This window comes from Orcinus orca, chromosome 15 (assembly GCF_937001465.1).
Source record: "Orcinus orca chromosome 15, mOrcOrc1.1, whole genome shotgun sequence".
Classification (NCBI taxonomy): domain Eukaryota; kingdom Metazoa; phylum Chordata; class Mammalia; order Artiodactyla; family Delphinidae; genus Orcinus; species Orcinus orca.
In genome coordinates this window covers 16,805,905-16,820,159 of record NC_064573.1, presented here as the reverse complement: position 1 = coordinate 16,820,159, position 14,255 = coordinate 16,805,905, and the positions used below count along the sequence as shown (strand labels likewise).

The following is a 14,255-nucleotide window of genomic DNA, read 5'->3' as shown; positions in this document are numbered from 1 at the left end:
TCATGGCTGCAGTAGCAGCTAGCTAATTCTGCTCTAGATGCTGATCTAATTAGTCATCCACACAGAAACAGCAATAGCAGCAGCCTCAACCTATTTCCCAAGGATTTCTTTCCAGGACGATGATGTATGCCTCTGTTTTTTCATGGTAGGTAGCCTCTTCCTTATAATCCAGCTCAACTTAACACACACCTCCAACTTCCTTTTGAGACTAATGTTCTGAAACTTTAGCTTTTTTATTTGTAACATAAGGAAGTAATAGAAAAGGCATACATCTGGGAACAAAGGAAAATGCCACAAGAACTGAGTTCAGTGGCCGGGCATCAGGTAGGACCCCCTGCAAATTGAGAGCTGCTGGTACCCAGAATTGCATTTGGCTTCCAACAGTGTTGTGGGTTTCCTAACTATACTTTGAAAGAACAAACCTCGTGAGATGTGAGTTGAGAGACACCATACCTGTGTGCGGGGACAACTCATCCAGCAGCTTCACCATGCCTTCCCCTTGCTTAGCAGTCCACATCTTGATGGGGGATCCGCCTCCAATCCTGCGGTACTGCTCCTGAATTTTGGGGGTTCGGCGTTTGGCAATGAATGGTCCCAGCTTACTAAATCATTGAACATTGAAATCATTTTATTCCAGCTAAGTAACCTCAGAAACATTTTCTACTCAATTAAAAAAAAAAAAAAGATAAGCAAAATTTTAAGAAGAGCCTATTAAGATCAAGCCTTTAAAAACAGAAGCTCGAGGTCACTGACAACAGCCTGCTCTTTCGGCCCAGATCAGAGAGAGAGAACCAGACAGTCTCTGAGGAGTATCCACCCTGCCCTACAAGCTGTTCTAGCAGCAGGCCCTGAAGATTCGGGAGCTCAGACACCTGTGCAGAGCACCTGGCTGTGTGCTAGCTACTAACTTACCACCTCTGGATCCTGTACCTAATAGGAACTAGGACGTACAAGACATTAGGCAGCGTGCAGCCCTCTTATTTAAGAAAATGCATGTTAATCCTATGATATACTTGCCCACGTGAGCAAAGATGTATGCACAAGAATGTTCATTGTAACACTGAAAACAATCTAAGTGTCCGTCAGTGAGGCACTGGTTAGATAAATTAAGGTATGACCATACAGTGCAATTCCATACAGTCATGAAAACAGAATGAGCCAGATCTATATAATCTGTTATGGAATAATCTCCAAGAAAAATTAAGTTTCAAAAAAAAAATAGCAAAGTGCCAAATGATGTACATAAGTACATTCACGTTTGTGTAAAAAAGGGGTGTGTGTGTGTGTGTGTGCATGTATATATACACCTGGATGTGCCTGGACTATTTCTGGACCTAACAGTGCTTACCTCCGGGGTGGGTAAGTGGCAGGCTGGAGTCCAAGGGGAAAGAAACACCTGCTTTTTACTATAAACACTTATTAACTATTTGCAATTTTTTATCGTATGCATATATAAATTTTTTTATTAAAAAACCCTATGCTTGGGCTTCCCTGGTGGCGCAGTGGTTGAGAGTCCACCTGCCGATGCAGGGGACGCGGATTCGTGCCCCGGTCCGGGAAGATCCCACATGCGCGGAGCGGCTGGGCCCGTGAGCCATGGCCGCTGAGCCTGCGCGTCCGGAGCCTGTGCTCCGCAACGGGAGAGGCCACAGCAGTGAGAGGCCCGCGGACCGCAAAAAAAACCACCAAAACCCTATGCTGGGTGCTCTGTGATGACCTAGATGGGTGGGATAGGGGAGAGGGGTGGGAGGGAGGGAGGTCCAAGAGGGAGGGGATATGTGTATGCATATAGCTGACTCACTTCACTGTGCAGCAGAAACTAACACAACATTGTAAAGCAATTATACTCCAATTTTTAAAAAAAGATATTGTGAAACTCAGTCATACACATCAAAATATACAGCAAATATCAATCATACCTCAAAAAAAAAATAAAGAAAGAAAAGAGGGAGGAAAGAATGAAAGGAAGGGAAGAAGGACAGCAAAAACTCAATTCCACAGCACCAATGAATAATACTCATTGCTTCCCTGAGTGTTAGTTAAGTACAAAGTACAAATACATCTTTATAGCTCCTTCAGCTGTGTCCAGACCGCTGCAATTTCCAGAGCTCTGGGAAGGAAACGGCCCAAGGGGAATCCTCGCTAACTTGCTTTCTCTATCCCCTACAATTCTTCTTACATCATAGCCTTCTCATAACTAATAGAAAATAAGAATGCTGCTCTAGCACTACCAGATGTGCACTAAAACCGTTTATTTATTTATTTTTTAACTACAGAACTGAGATACATGGAAGGCAAAATGCACTGCACAGGTTATGGATAAGTATAGGCATTTACATGTATCTTACTTTTGAACAGGAAGTGTCATGAGGTCTCGATCCGAGAAGAGCCTCAGAAGGAAGTCGTGAACTTCTCCGACAGTTTCAGGGCCTCCCATGTTCAGCATTAATATTCCAGTTTTCGGCTTCCTACATAAATCAAAAGGCAACAATTGATTTGTAACACTTCTAGGGTAGAATTTTGTTTCTGCTAGCAAACTCTCATCTAATCTGTTCAATGCAAAGATGCAAAGCTACAGATCTCTTCACTGCCATCCCAGTGAACACATGAGGCCTCCAGCTCTGCACAGTCCAAGGTCCCAGCTCAGACTCTGACCTTCACCGTCTAGCTCCATCCCTGTCCCTGGACTTTCCCTGAGCTCCAAATATTCCTCTATTAAACTGTCAGCCCTGAACAAAGATCCCATTCTTTGGGGGCTGAGGGTCAAGGTGTAAACCTAAAATTGTCCTGAGGCTGAAACACTTGTTCATATGACTGCCTCGTGCCTACACAGGTTACCTGATCTCTCCAAGATTAAGTTTCCTCATCTGTAAAATAGAGAGTCCACCAATTACCTCAAAAAGTTATTTTGAGAATTAAGTGCATAATGTACTTATTCAGCATAAGCTGCCACAAACAGTAGGTTCTATTCTACACAGAGGAGCCGTGGGTTTCCCTATAATTTTAAACCTCCCCAGGAAACTATCAGCCCTTATTTACTCCCTTCTCTTTAGTTAATTATTAAATTATTAATGGCTTAAATTATTTCTTGCTACTCTGCCTCCTTCTCCAGAGCCTGCCTTTACTCCTGCTCAGTGTCCCCTGCTGTGATAAACTACGTTTCTCACTTTACACTCACCTCGCCATCCTTCATCTAAAACCCACGACTTAGGTAATTCCTGTAAAACACTGTTCTGAATTGTTCAGATTAGTCCCAGGCTAAAGAATCAACCACTGGATGAGCAAAAGGAAACAAAAAGAAAGTCATGCAGCTTCTGGGAAATTTTTTTTAAAAAGGACTATGCAAAAATGTAAACTTATAAAATCCACAGCTGCTCTGAGGCCTGCACCGTCGAAGTGAGCCAGGCCAGGATGAGTTCTCTATTCCTAAACCAGCCAGGGGGCAAGATGGAGCCAGAGCAGGACCAAGTGTCTCCCTGAGCTTCGGGGAGCCACCAGAAGACCATGACTCTGGTCGGAGCCACAAGGTCAAAGCCTGAGATGGGAGCGTGGAGAACTGCGGGCCTGTCGTTCCTCCTGTGACAGGAGTGAAAGAGGCTGCCGGTGGGGAAAAGAAAGGACAAGGAGTGTTTCTTCCACTCATCCTTTTTTTTCTTTTTGTGCACTGTAAACATTTAGATATAATTCACATACCATAACACCTGCCATTTTAAACTGTACAATTTGGTGTTTTTTAATATATGCTCAAGGTTAGGCAACCATTACAGCTATCTAATTCTTAAACATTTTCCTCAGCCCCCAAAACCCCACTTATCCGTTACAGCCATTCCCCATTCTCCCTCTCCCTCACCCCTGGCAACCACTAATCTACTTTCTGGGCCTATGGATTTGCCTATTAACAGAAATAGAGTCATAATATGTGGCCTTCTGTGTCTGGTTTCTTTCACTTAGCATAAACTTTGCAAGGTTCATCCGTATTGTAGCATGAATCAGTACTTCCTTCCCTTTCGTGGCTGAATAATACTCCAGCGTATGGGTATCCTCTCCACTCACTCTTGATGAAGCAGCTGAGGAACAAGCAGCCTGATGTCGATTTAAAACACCATTGTTACAAATGCCGAGGGGTCTACTTTCCAAATCTCCTACGCCAAGACCACCTCTAGCTGATGCAGTGACTACCGCAATCCTGCTGAGATGGGTCTCGTTTGGAAGATTGCTCTTCAAGTGTTCTAAAGCTAATGATATCATGATGACATTTTAATTGTAATTTTTGAAAAAATGTTAATAATGTTTGGCAATAATTTTAGGCAACAGAGTGTGTCAAATTTATACAAGTAGAAACCATTTTCTTGATCAAACACAGTATAGGTGGATGAAGTAGAAATCTGAATGCTCAGCCTAAGTTTTCAAAATAAGAACCAATTTCTGGGGAAAGGGAAGTGCTGCATTACAATGAACTCAGGGACTTTCTAAGTTAGACCCCATTATATAGATTAAGCAAATTCACTTTTTCCGCATCATTGTCTTAGGCCAGGGTTTCTTGACCTCAGCACTGCTGACATTGGGGGCTGGATAATCCTTTGTTGTGGGACTGTCTTGTGCTTTGTAGGAGGTTTAGTGGCAACATTGCCTCTACTTACTAGATGGCAATAGCACACAACCTACCCCAGCTGTGACAATCAAAAATGTCTCCAGACATTGCCAAATACGTCCCAGGGACACAAATGATCCCCCATCCCACCCTCTGCTCAGAACCACTGTGTTAGAGGAAAGGGGTTTAATCTCTTTTTACTAAACCAAGCAACCACACTGAAGTTGTTGTTCCATAACTTTTCTACCCCCTCGGGCCAGAAGTCCTATCAATGAATTAACAAACTGGTGTTTTGTTTTCTTGATACCTGAAAATTCCAGATTCATTATATTGTGAAATTGTAATATTCCCTTAATCTTTCTACTTAGGCCACTGGTGTTCTGGGATTCTGTCTCTCACCCTCAAAAGCTGTGACTCACAATAAATTAAGTGCATTTTTCCATGGATTGCTGCCAGTTAACAGATTACTGGTTAAGAAACCCCACGCTAAGAGACTTACCTAAGCCACAGAGGGCATCAATGTGCAAACAGGATTTAGAACTGTTTTTCATCTATAACACCTGAGCTCAGAACAAGAGTGGCTTTAAATGGGATGTTACTCTACCCTGCAAACCCATGTTTTGCAAACCATGTTGATCTTATACATGAAAATACCTAAATACGCTTGCACTTAATTCAAAACTGTGTTGCGCATGACGAATGGCGCATTAGGAAGCCCTAGTCCAACATCCCTCTGTTCCCGAATGTGAACTGCAAAGCTTTAGTCAAGGGTTGCTGTCTCTTCTCCCCTCCAGACACAGAACATCTGACACCAAAGTCTGAATGGTCAAGTTCCCCTTGTTTGAATGTAAAAGCGTGTAAGGCAAACATATTGAAAGCTTCTCATTTGAAAAGGTTGCCACATTTTGCCATTTATATTCTTGCACTCTCAAAATATGAGGTTTTTCCTTTGAACTATTAACTGGACAAACCAAAACTTAAGCTCATCAATTAACAAAGGAACAGATTAATTCTATTCTACTATATATAGTCATCATCAAGATAAAAAACAAATCCCAGCTCTTCATTAAATCTCCAAGATGTAATTGGCCAGAGGATCTATACTGCCTCTAGAACAGGGTTTGGCAAACTCCAGTCCATGGGTCAAATTTGCCCACACACCCCCTGACTACTTTTGTAAATAAAGTTTTATTGGAACAGGGCTTCCCTGGTGGCTCAGTGGTTAAGAATCTGCCTGCCAATGCAGGGGACACGGGCTCGAGCCCTGGTCCGGGAAGATCCCACGTGCCACGGGGCAACTAAGCCCGTGCTCCACAACTACTGAGCCTGCGCTCTAGAGCCCATGAGCCACAACTGCTGAAGCCCGTGCACCTAGAGCCCGTGCTCTGCAGCAAGAGAAGCCACTGCAATGAGAAGCGCACACATCGCAACGAAGAGTAGCCTCTGCTCGCTGCAACGAGAGAAAGCCCACACGCAGCAACAAAGACCCAACACAAACACAGCCAAAAATAAATAAATAAAATAAATTAATTTTTTAAAAAAACGTTTTATTGGAACAGAGTTCCAGTCATTTGTTTACGTATCACCTGTGGCTGCTCTCACATTATGATGGGGGAGGTGAATAGCAGCAAACAAGACCAAATGGCCCACGAAGCCTGAAAACATGTACCACTCAGCCCTCTGAGGACAAATTTGTAGTGTAGCACTGTCTAGAGTAGTCTGAGCACTAAGCAGCACGAGGCCTTCATCATATCTGGCATCAGAATGACTCACAAAGACACTCACCACTTCAGCATCTCTAATTTTTGTTTGTTTGTTTGTTTTTGTTTTTGCGGTATGCGGGCCTCTCACTGCTGTGGCCTCTCCCGTTGCGGAGCACAGGTTCCAGACGCGCAGGCTCAGCGGCCATGGCTCACGGGCCCAGCCGCTCCGCGGCATGTGGGATCTTCCCGGACCGGGGCACGAACCCGTGTCCCCTGCACCGGCAGGCAGAATCCCAACCACTGCGCCACCAGGGAAGCCCCATCATCTCTAATATTTAAAACCCAGAAATAACCTATGTGCCCCATAACATGAGATTGGATAAATAAATTAAGATTTAATAAAATACTCTTAGTCTATAAAAGTTATGTAGACTTTTTACAGTTATGTGGTAGACATTAAATAAAAAGAGGAAGTTATAAAAATAATATATGTAGTATTATCACATTATGATAAATATATACTGAGTAAATATTAATAGATACAGGTATAGAGACAAAATACTGGGTGGTGAGATTATCAGTGATTTTTTTTTTCCTGTCTGTATTTTCTAAAATGAACCGATTTCTTTTGTATAAATATGATATAAAGTTACTTACTAGAATTTGGGAGTCTTTTTAGATTTTTATTCAATTTTAATAATTTAATCTTAAGACGATTTATTTATTTATTTATTTTTGCGGTACGCGGGCTTCTCACTGTTGTGTCCTCTCCCGTTGCGGAGCACAGGCTCTGGACGCGCAGGCTCAGCGGCCATGGCTCACGGGCCCAGCCACTCCACGGCATGCGGGATCTTCCCGGATCAGGGCATGAACCCGTGTCCCGTGCATCGGCAGGTGGACTCTCAACCACTGCGCCACCAGGGAAGCCCTTAAGGCAATTTATGTTGTTGACTTTTGCCACCAGGATAACATAGTAATGAAATAATTTTTCTCCCAGGGTTCCACGTCCAATCAGTTCTTCAGTTTACACCAAATACTTACCCCAAACCCTAAATACTTAAAGCACTTTGTACTATGGCTGAGGTGAGAAAAGAGGGGCCGTGGGGGTCAAGGAGGAGTGGCATCCTGCTGGGCATGCCCCCAGGATGGAGACAGTGTCTGTGCTTCCTGTCTCCCTTCCCACGTGTGGTTTTTCAGGAGGCCAGAGAGTCGAAAGGAGATGATTTGGGACCCCACCCTACTGCCCTATCCCCAACAAACCTCAGTTCACTAAGTGCTCCATCATCATACCTAGGATCACACAATTAAAAGTAACAAACACAAAATATGACTATTTTCAAAGCTGTAAAGCTCTCGTGGAACATCTGGTCTACCAGAAAGGTCAAGGCATTAATAGTTCACGGCTACTTTCTCTCTGCCCAGTGTTAAAGTGCATTACTCCTATCTGTGTACTCATCTAAAAAGCGACCTTTGCAGTCTTCTGTTGCCTCTGTACCAGAGGAAGACTTGAAAACAGCTGTGGCCTCTGATATTGAAGAGGACACCCAGTAGCAACGCCATGCCTGCTGACGTCCACCCGCAAACAGCAGAGGTGAGGTAGGGAACGTACTTTGTTTCTTTAATAAACTGTAAATCACATTATGGCATTTACAATAATATTCACTGCCTTAACAGTTTACTACAGAAATTCTTGGTGGATTCGTTATTCCTTTTCCTGCACAGGAGATGTATTTCATAAGTATAATCATGTTAGGTTCATAAACATATTTCCAGCATATACATAATTTCTGTTATGGGACATATTCCAAAACTAAATCCCCACACGATTTGCAGATTGTTTGTACTCAACTCTGTGTCCTTTAACAAAAGCCCTGTGGGAGTTTTATTTGTCAACCAGACCTCAATAAAGCTGGGGAAAAAAATTTTAACAGAAAATGTAAAAAATCTATCAAAATTCAAAAACACTTTTAAAGCCTTAATTGGGGGTGCAATCTATAAGTTTAACAGCTATTGAAAGCAAGCCAGGAAAATAACATACCACTCCTTACATACTGGGTTTTCCCAACACCTCTTCTCCTAGGTAGCTGGTATCCACCGGTGTTTGCGTCAAGAAAGAGAAGTCCTTATTAGTACCTAAAATTAGACTCGTACCTGTTCCCCGGCTGGACTTGAGGTCTGGGGCTTCTGGCACGTTGGACTGTTTCTGTGGCAGCTGCTGCTGTGGCTGCACTCGACTGGCACCTCCGTGGCTGACAGGCCCTTGAGCCACCATATACCACTGTGACAAAAGTAAAGTGGCAGCATGAAATCTAGCTGGAAAGTAATTGCTTTTGAAGAGGTCCTCAGAGCATAATTCCTGGATCTAAAATTTAATAGAGATGCTACAGCAGAGGTGATTTCCCCAGCATTTCACTGCAGGCGGGTGAAGGCTCTTAAGACCTCTCTGAGGGGGTGAGATAGCGTCCCCTAGGATGGCTTACAGGACTTGCATGGAGGCTTTTTAGAAGCCACACACACCTCCTCTCACTGCCTTGGCCGCCGCTTTTAACATGATCCCTCATGAGATCATGCATGTTATGACGGCAGCATACTGCTCATATGAAAGGTGAGGAGCCTGCAGAAAAGGTTAAGAAACACTGATTTAAGGAGTGGAAACTGGGCCAGTTTTCCACCACTTGCACAGATCTCATGTCTGCCTCTTAGCCTTCTCCAATATAGTACCAGAACTAAGAACCCCAGAATTGCCCTTGGACTCTGACAAGGGCCGGGGGACGGAGGTGCTCTGCTTTCAAGGGCCGATTCTGGTCCGCCTCCTTCTGCACCCTGCCCCATGGGGTATGCCATCTGCATGGCCAAGGATTCATGGACCCCCAGAGTCCATGCCCCCCATTCCTGACCAGGCTCCCAGGACCCAGGACCTCAGAATTCCATGCCCCAAAAGCTCCACTTCCAGGGTCTGGTGCAGGCCTCTTTCCTGCATCCATCCTCCTGACGGCAGATCGCACCATCAGTATAAGCAATTCTTGATCTGAAGGGTAGCCGACTGGTGGCTGTTCATAGGGTCAAGAATGGAGCTTGAACATACACACACACTGGAGTATGCACAAGACTCTTCACCATGCCGGGCAGGCCAGGAGTGGGAAGAGAAGCAGGGAAGTCTGCCCGCCCGAGGCAACTTTCTCAAGGCCGCGGCATTTCTGCAGGAACTGTGAAGAGTTCAAGAGTTCACCCTTCCAGGCCGTTAGCAAGGTCTACTTGTCAGCACAGCAGAACAGAACATAATTCACAGTCTGTTAGCTTGCTGTATACGGGTCTTGTCCTGGGCACCACAAAGTTAGTTGTGGGCCTGGAGAGCCTATCTGGATCGAGGAGTCCATGGGCCATACCCAGTTATAGCATGAAGGGTACTCATCCTTAAATAACACAGAGTGAAATTAAACTGAAACCACACAGTAGGTACTCAAGATCGCAAAATGCAGGACAGTAGTTACTACCGTGCCCCGCAGTATACACACAACCTCCCTTCCCCAGTCTCAAACCAGCGGGTCTGAAACCAGCCTGAGATCAGTCTCCTTCTACCCTCCTCCTACTTACGAGTCAAAGGTGTTCTGGTGAGGAACCCGGGCTGTGGACCAACGGACCCGACTCTGAATCCAGTTCTGCCACTTACTAGTAATGTCACTGGGGCTGGGTTATAATCTTTCTGAGCCTTAGTTTCCCCAGCTGTAAAATGGTGAAACCCTGTTATCTGCATCCGTGTAAAGATTACAGCAGATAAGGCAGTGCAGCACTCTTCACAGGGCCTGCCTCATATGTTGGTACCAGTATTCTTTTCCTTGGTAAGTGTCTAGAGCATAGGGACTACACCTTCTCTGATTTTTTTTCTTTCTTTTTTTCTTATCACCTAGCAGGTCTATAAAATATAGGAGAATGATATTTCCAGGCCACTTAGATTTCCAACTATCCAGATTGTGCACATTCCCAACAGAGCCAATTACGTGAGCTTGAGCTGAAAAATCCTTATTAACTCAAAGCAGAAGTGCAAAGATTGACATAAAGAACTTCAATTCCGCTCACATGAAGTCTCAAACCAACTCACATCTCCTTATTTCAGACAAGTTCAATTCTGAACTGCACGATGAGATTTAACCAGGTTCTCAATCAAGCTGCGATGTCTGCAATTCCTTATATAAATGAGGTTATATCAGATTCCATGGGGTATCAGAATAGAACTTTGGCATTACATAATTTGACTGCTGGTAATATAATAAGATTTCCTCCTGCAAACTTTAAAAGGGGGTGGGGTAGGGGTGGGGAATAAGGATGAGACTAGAGTCTCCAACCAGTACATTAGCATTGCTTAGTACAGTTTGGGAGCTGGTAGGTTTTCAAGCTGCCGAAAACTATTGCCATGCCCCCTACTTACAAAATTCTCTTCTCTGAGGTTAAATAAATTCTCAAAGAAGGTGATGCTAATGATGGATCCTTTCTGCTCAGGACATAGGGTTAACACACCCACCTCTCAAGGACTTCTCTAAAACACTCCTCTCCCTTGATGATCTGAAGACTCCAGAAAAACAGAGTATCTCCTACCAAATGATTAGTGCTAATCTAGCTAAAGAAGTTTAAAGTAATTATTCAAAGAACCAAATGAGACTCCTGAATGCACTCAGCTCACAGCTTAAGAGAAATTCAAAGGCACAGGCAGCATCGTGTGGTGTAGAGTGTGTGTTCTGGAGCTAGAGAGATCTGAGCAGAAATTCCAGATAGGACCAAACAAGCTGTGTGACAGTAATTGGGCAACTCACTGAGCTACTCCAAGCCTCACTTTTCTCATCTGTAAAACAGTGATAAGGCCAAACTTGCAGGGCTGTTGTAAAGATTAGGAAAATTTTTAAAAATCTATGTCCAGCCCCAAGAACAGTGTCTGGCACAATGCATGAAGTAAGAACACTCAATACTAAGGATCTGCCCACTTATGAACTAAGACCAGGTAACTCTAACCCTACTCTTGGCATGGACAACTGGTCTACCTTTGGAAGGCCTACAAACAATAAAAGCTATAAAACCAAGGGATATGCAGAAAAGATGATGTAAGAAAACAAAACTTCATTAATTCCTGGACACACCCAATAGGTGAATCATTCAAAAGTATACCTGTGACTTAAGAAGTTCATGGGTATCAAGTGATTCTCCAAAACTATTATTTAATATTTTGGATGCTTGGGGGTGGTACGTGGGAGGGTAGAAAACAAGATACACAAGTACCTAATGCAGCCCTTTTCTATCACACAGCAGATGAAGATTATTTCAAAAGGTCCTTATAAACATGAGTATCATTTTAAAAATTAACAGAAATAAGGTTCTGTATTGTAACTATTAATAAACACTTGGCGAGGGGAGGCTTTAAGAAAAAAATTGTTATTTTTCTAGTATGGAGCCAGAATGTTTTCATGTATTAATTTAAACATTGATATTCTTTTTTATTATTCTAGATTTGATTTTTCCAATTACAAAAAACATATATGCCTAACGTAAAAAATCTGGAAAGAAAACGTCACAAAGAAACAATAATTCTTTATTCTATTAACTTTCTAAAATATACGTATATACTATATACATATATACTAGGGAGTTTCTTATTAATTCTGTACTATGCTAAAAACATAGAGTGTAAAACTTTGCTTTTCTACTTTGAGAATTCATTTTGAGAAATACTACTCAATTTTTTCTAACCCAGATGTTAATCCCTTCATATAAAACAAGATAAAGTATTATAACTACATCTAAAATCAGAGTCTGTAATTCAATTGAACTTCAAATCTACTTCTGCTGTGGTTTCTGAATCCTTCCACTTGGTTACTTATAACCTGGACAACAAAGCATTTAAAGTTTCTCATATTGTTCTATGACCTCAACTCTAGAGCCTGTCAGACTTTCTTTGCCACAGGAAGGGTCAGTGAAAGAAAAGACTAATTTGATACTTCTTTCAGCCCTGTTACTGGCACTGTGCTTCCTTTTCTTAAAAGATAATGTCTTTCGTCTCCCACTGCCCTTAGTGACCTGATTGTCATTGGACACTGGGTCCTTATTATTTTTCCAACAAAGGCACCTGTAATAAGATATGGAGGTTCAGAGTGGACTCTCCACTCCTTTTCAGTAGGTGACAGATTGATGAATTAGGGAACTTCTTAGAAAAAAAAGTCAGGTCTGTGTCCAGTCATCATTCAAATATACAAATTAAGCATCTTAGTAGGTGGCAGCCTTTTACATAATAATAACTGAACATTTTGAGGTTATCTATGCATCTACTGTGTGCCAGGGACTGTGCTACAGGCTTTACCTGTATCCTGCTAATCTTCACGGCAAGCCTATGAGGTAGCCTCACTCAGGGGGGTCACAGGAATGCTGCAGAGCTAGTGACCCAGCCAGGTGTGTCTGAACCAGAGTCCCGTCCGCTCCTCCTGTGGACACAACCTACATTCACGTCTGTATCAGAAAAGTGTGAGGTTGTCCATGGGTCTTATTTCTTCTCCAAATATCTCTAGAAAATACTAGCCTGAGCTGCCCCGCGGTGGGTCCTGCTGCCAAGGACAAGTGAGCACCGGGTGACGCCAGGGGCCAGGGCAGCAGTGGACACAGTGTGACCTCCACCACCAGAGAGGGAACCCCAGGGTAGATGCCCATGGTGATAATGAGGATAATGATGCCAACGGTACTGTCTGTGGCAGGCCCTTAACACACTCTGCCTCCCGAAATCACAACAATCCTGCGACTATCATTATTCTTATTTTACAGATAAGAACTAAGGCTCTTAGAAATTCAGCCACTGCTCACGGCCACCCAGCTGACCGATGTGACTCCGGGACCCCTCCCCGCGGCCTCTCAGGGTCCTCGGGGGACCCACGTAACCCACTCTCGCCCCTCCCAGTGGAGCGCCCCTTTCCGGATCCTTTCTCCGCCCCTCGCCCCGCCGCGGGCAGCTTCCTGCGCAGCCCGCCGCCGCTCCTTGGAAGTTCCCAGGCCCGGGGACCCCAGCGCCAGCTGCCCGCTGTCCCCGCCTCGGCGGCGGCCGCGACAGCCCCACTTACGCCGATCGCGGAGCAGAACGCCCGCAGATCGCAGGGCCGCAGCCATGTTTGTGCTGACTAAAACCATTCCCGGGGCAGCCTCGGCCCGGGACCTGGGTTCCTCCCGCTGCAGCACACCCAGGCGCGGGCCCCACCAACAGCTAGCAGCAGACCTCAGCACCCACCACCCACGCCTCCTTATCAGGCGCGGCCACTCCCTGCGCCCGGGCTGTGCGCCCGCTCATTGGTGCCGGGCAGGGGCGGGGCTTCAGGGGCGGGGCCAGGTGGAGACACGCCCCTCCCCGGGAGCCCGCCCTGCAGCAGCGAGGTGCCCCGGGTAGAGAAAGGGTCCCAGGCTGTGCAATTGGCACCTTCCACCCAAACCACCAAAAATCCGTGCGGGTTGCCCTGAACGAACGCCCTGGTTGCATGCGCCCACCTGACCAAGGCAGGAACTGCAGCCATGACAACGCAAAGAACTTTCTTCACATTTCCACTACTATCACTTACATATGACAATGCTTTTGCCTCAATTCTCCAGTTTTGTGGCCTAGTTACAGCACAACTGTACCGACCCTGTTTTATTTTGCTTTGTTTTCAGAATGAGAAAAGGAATTATTTTATATCAGACACTCATGACATACTTGTTAAGTTCCTCTGTAGTATCTCTATGCAGCAGAGTTTCACAGCTGGGACCAGAAAGCAAACATTAGGCTGCTAACGTGATAGCATTAGGAAAAGTGAAGGCCAGTCCGACAAACACATTTTTTGGTGGGCTGGTACGGTGAGGTCTGTCAGTATCATGTCTGTGCACCTTCGCAGGGTGACTGCCTGGCCCCAATCCCGCGCACAGAACAGGTGCCCCCCGCATTTCTAGCCCTTGCTACATTC

At 44.7% G+C, this 14,255-nt stretch overlaps 1 protein-coding gene across 3 annotated transcripts in view; it reads right to left on the bottom strand.

Moving 5' to 3' along the window:
- Window positions 1–13,553, bottom strand: part of FECH (ferrochelatase) — a 35,957-nt gene extending 22,404 nt beyond the window's left edge. The window contains exons 1-4 of one of the 3 annotated variants that reach the window (XM_033424907.2): window positions 13,386–13,553; window positions 8,446–8,572; window positions 2,349–2,468; window positions 454–602 (exon numbers count right to left, since the gene is read on the bottom strand). In XM_033424907.2, coding sequence (XP_033280798.1) covers window positions 454–602; window positions 2,349–2,468; window positions 8,446–8,572; window positions 13,386–13,452 — 463 coding nt within the window. In that variant the 5' untranslated portion in view covers window positions 13,453–13,553. The remainder of the gene's footprint in view (window positions 1–453; window positions 603–2,348; window positions 2,469–8,445; window positions 8,573–13,385) is intronic. The other 2 variants (XM_004268042.4, XM_033424908.2) reach the window with 2 other exon arrangements.
- Window positions 13,554–14,255: the final 702 nt, after the last annotated feature.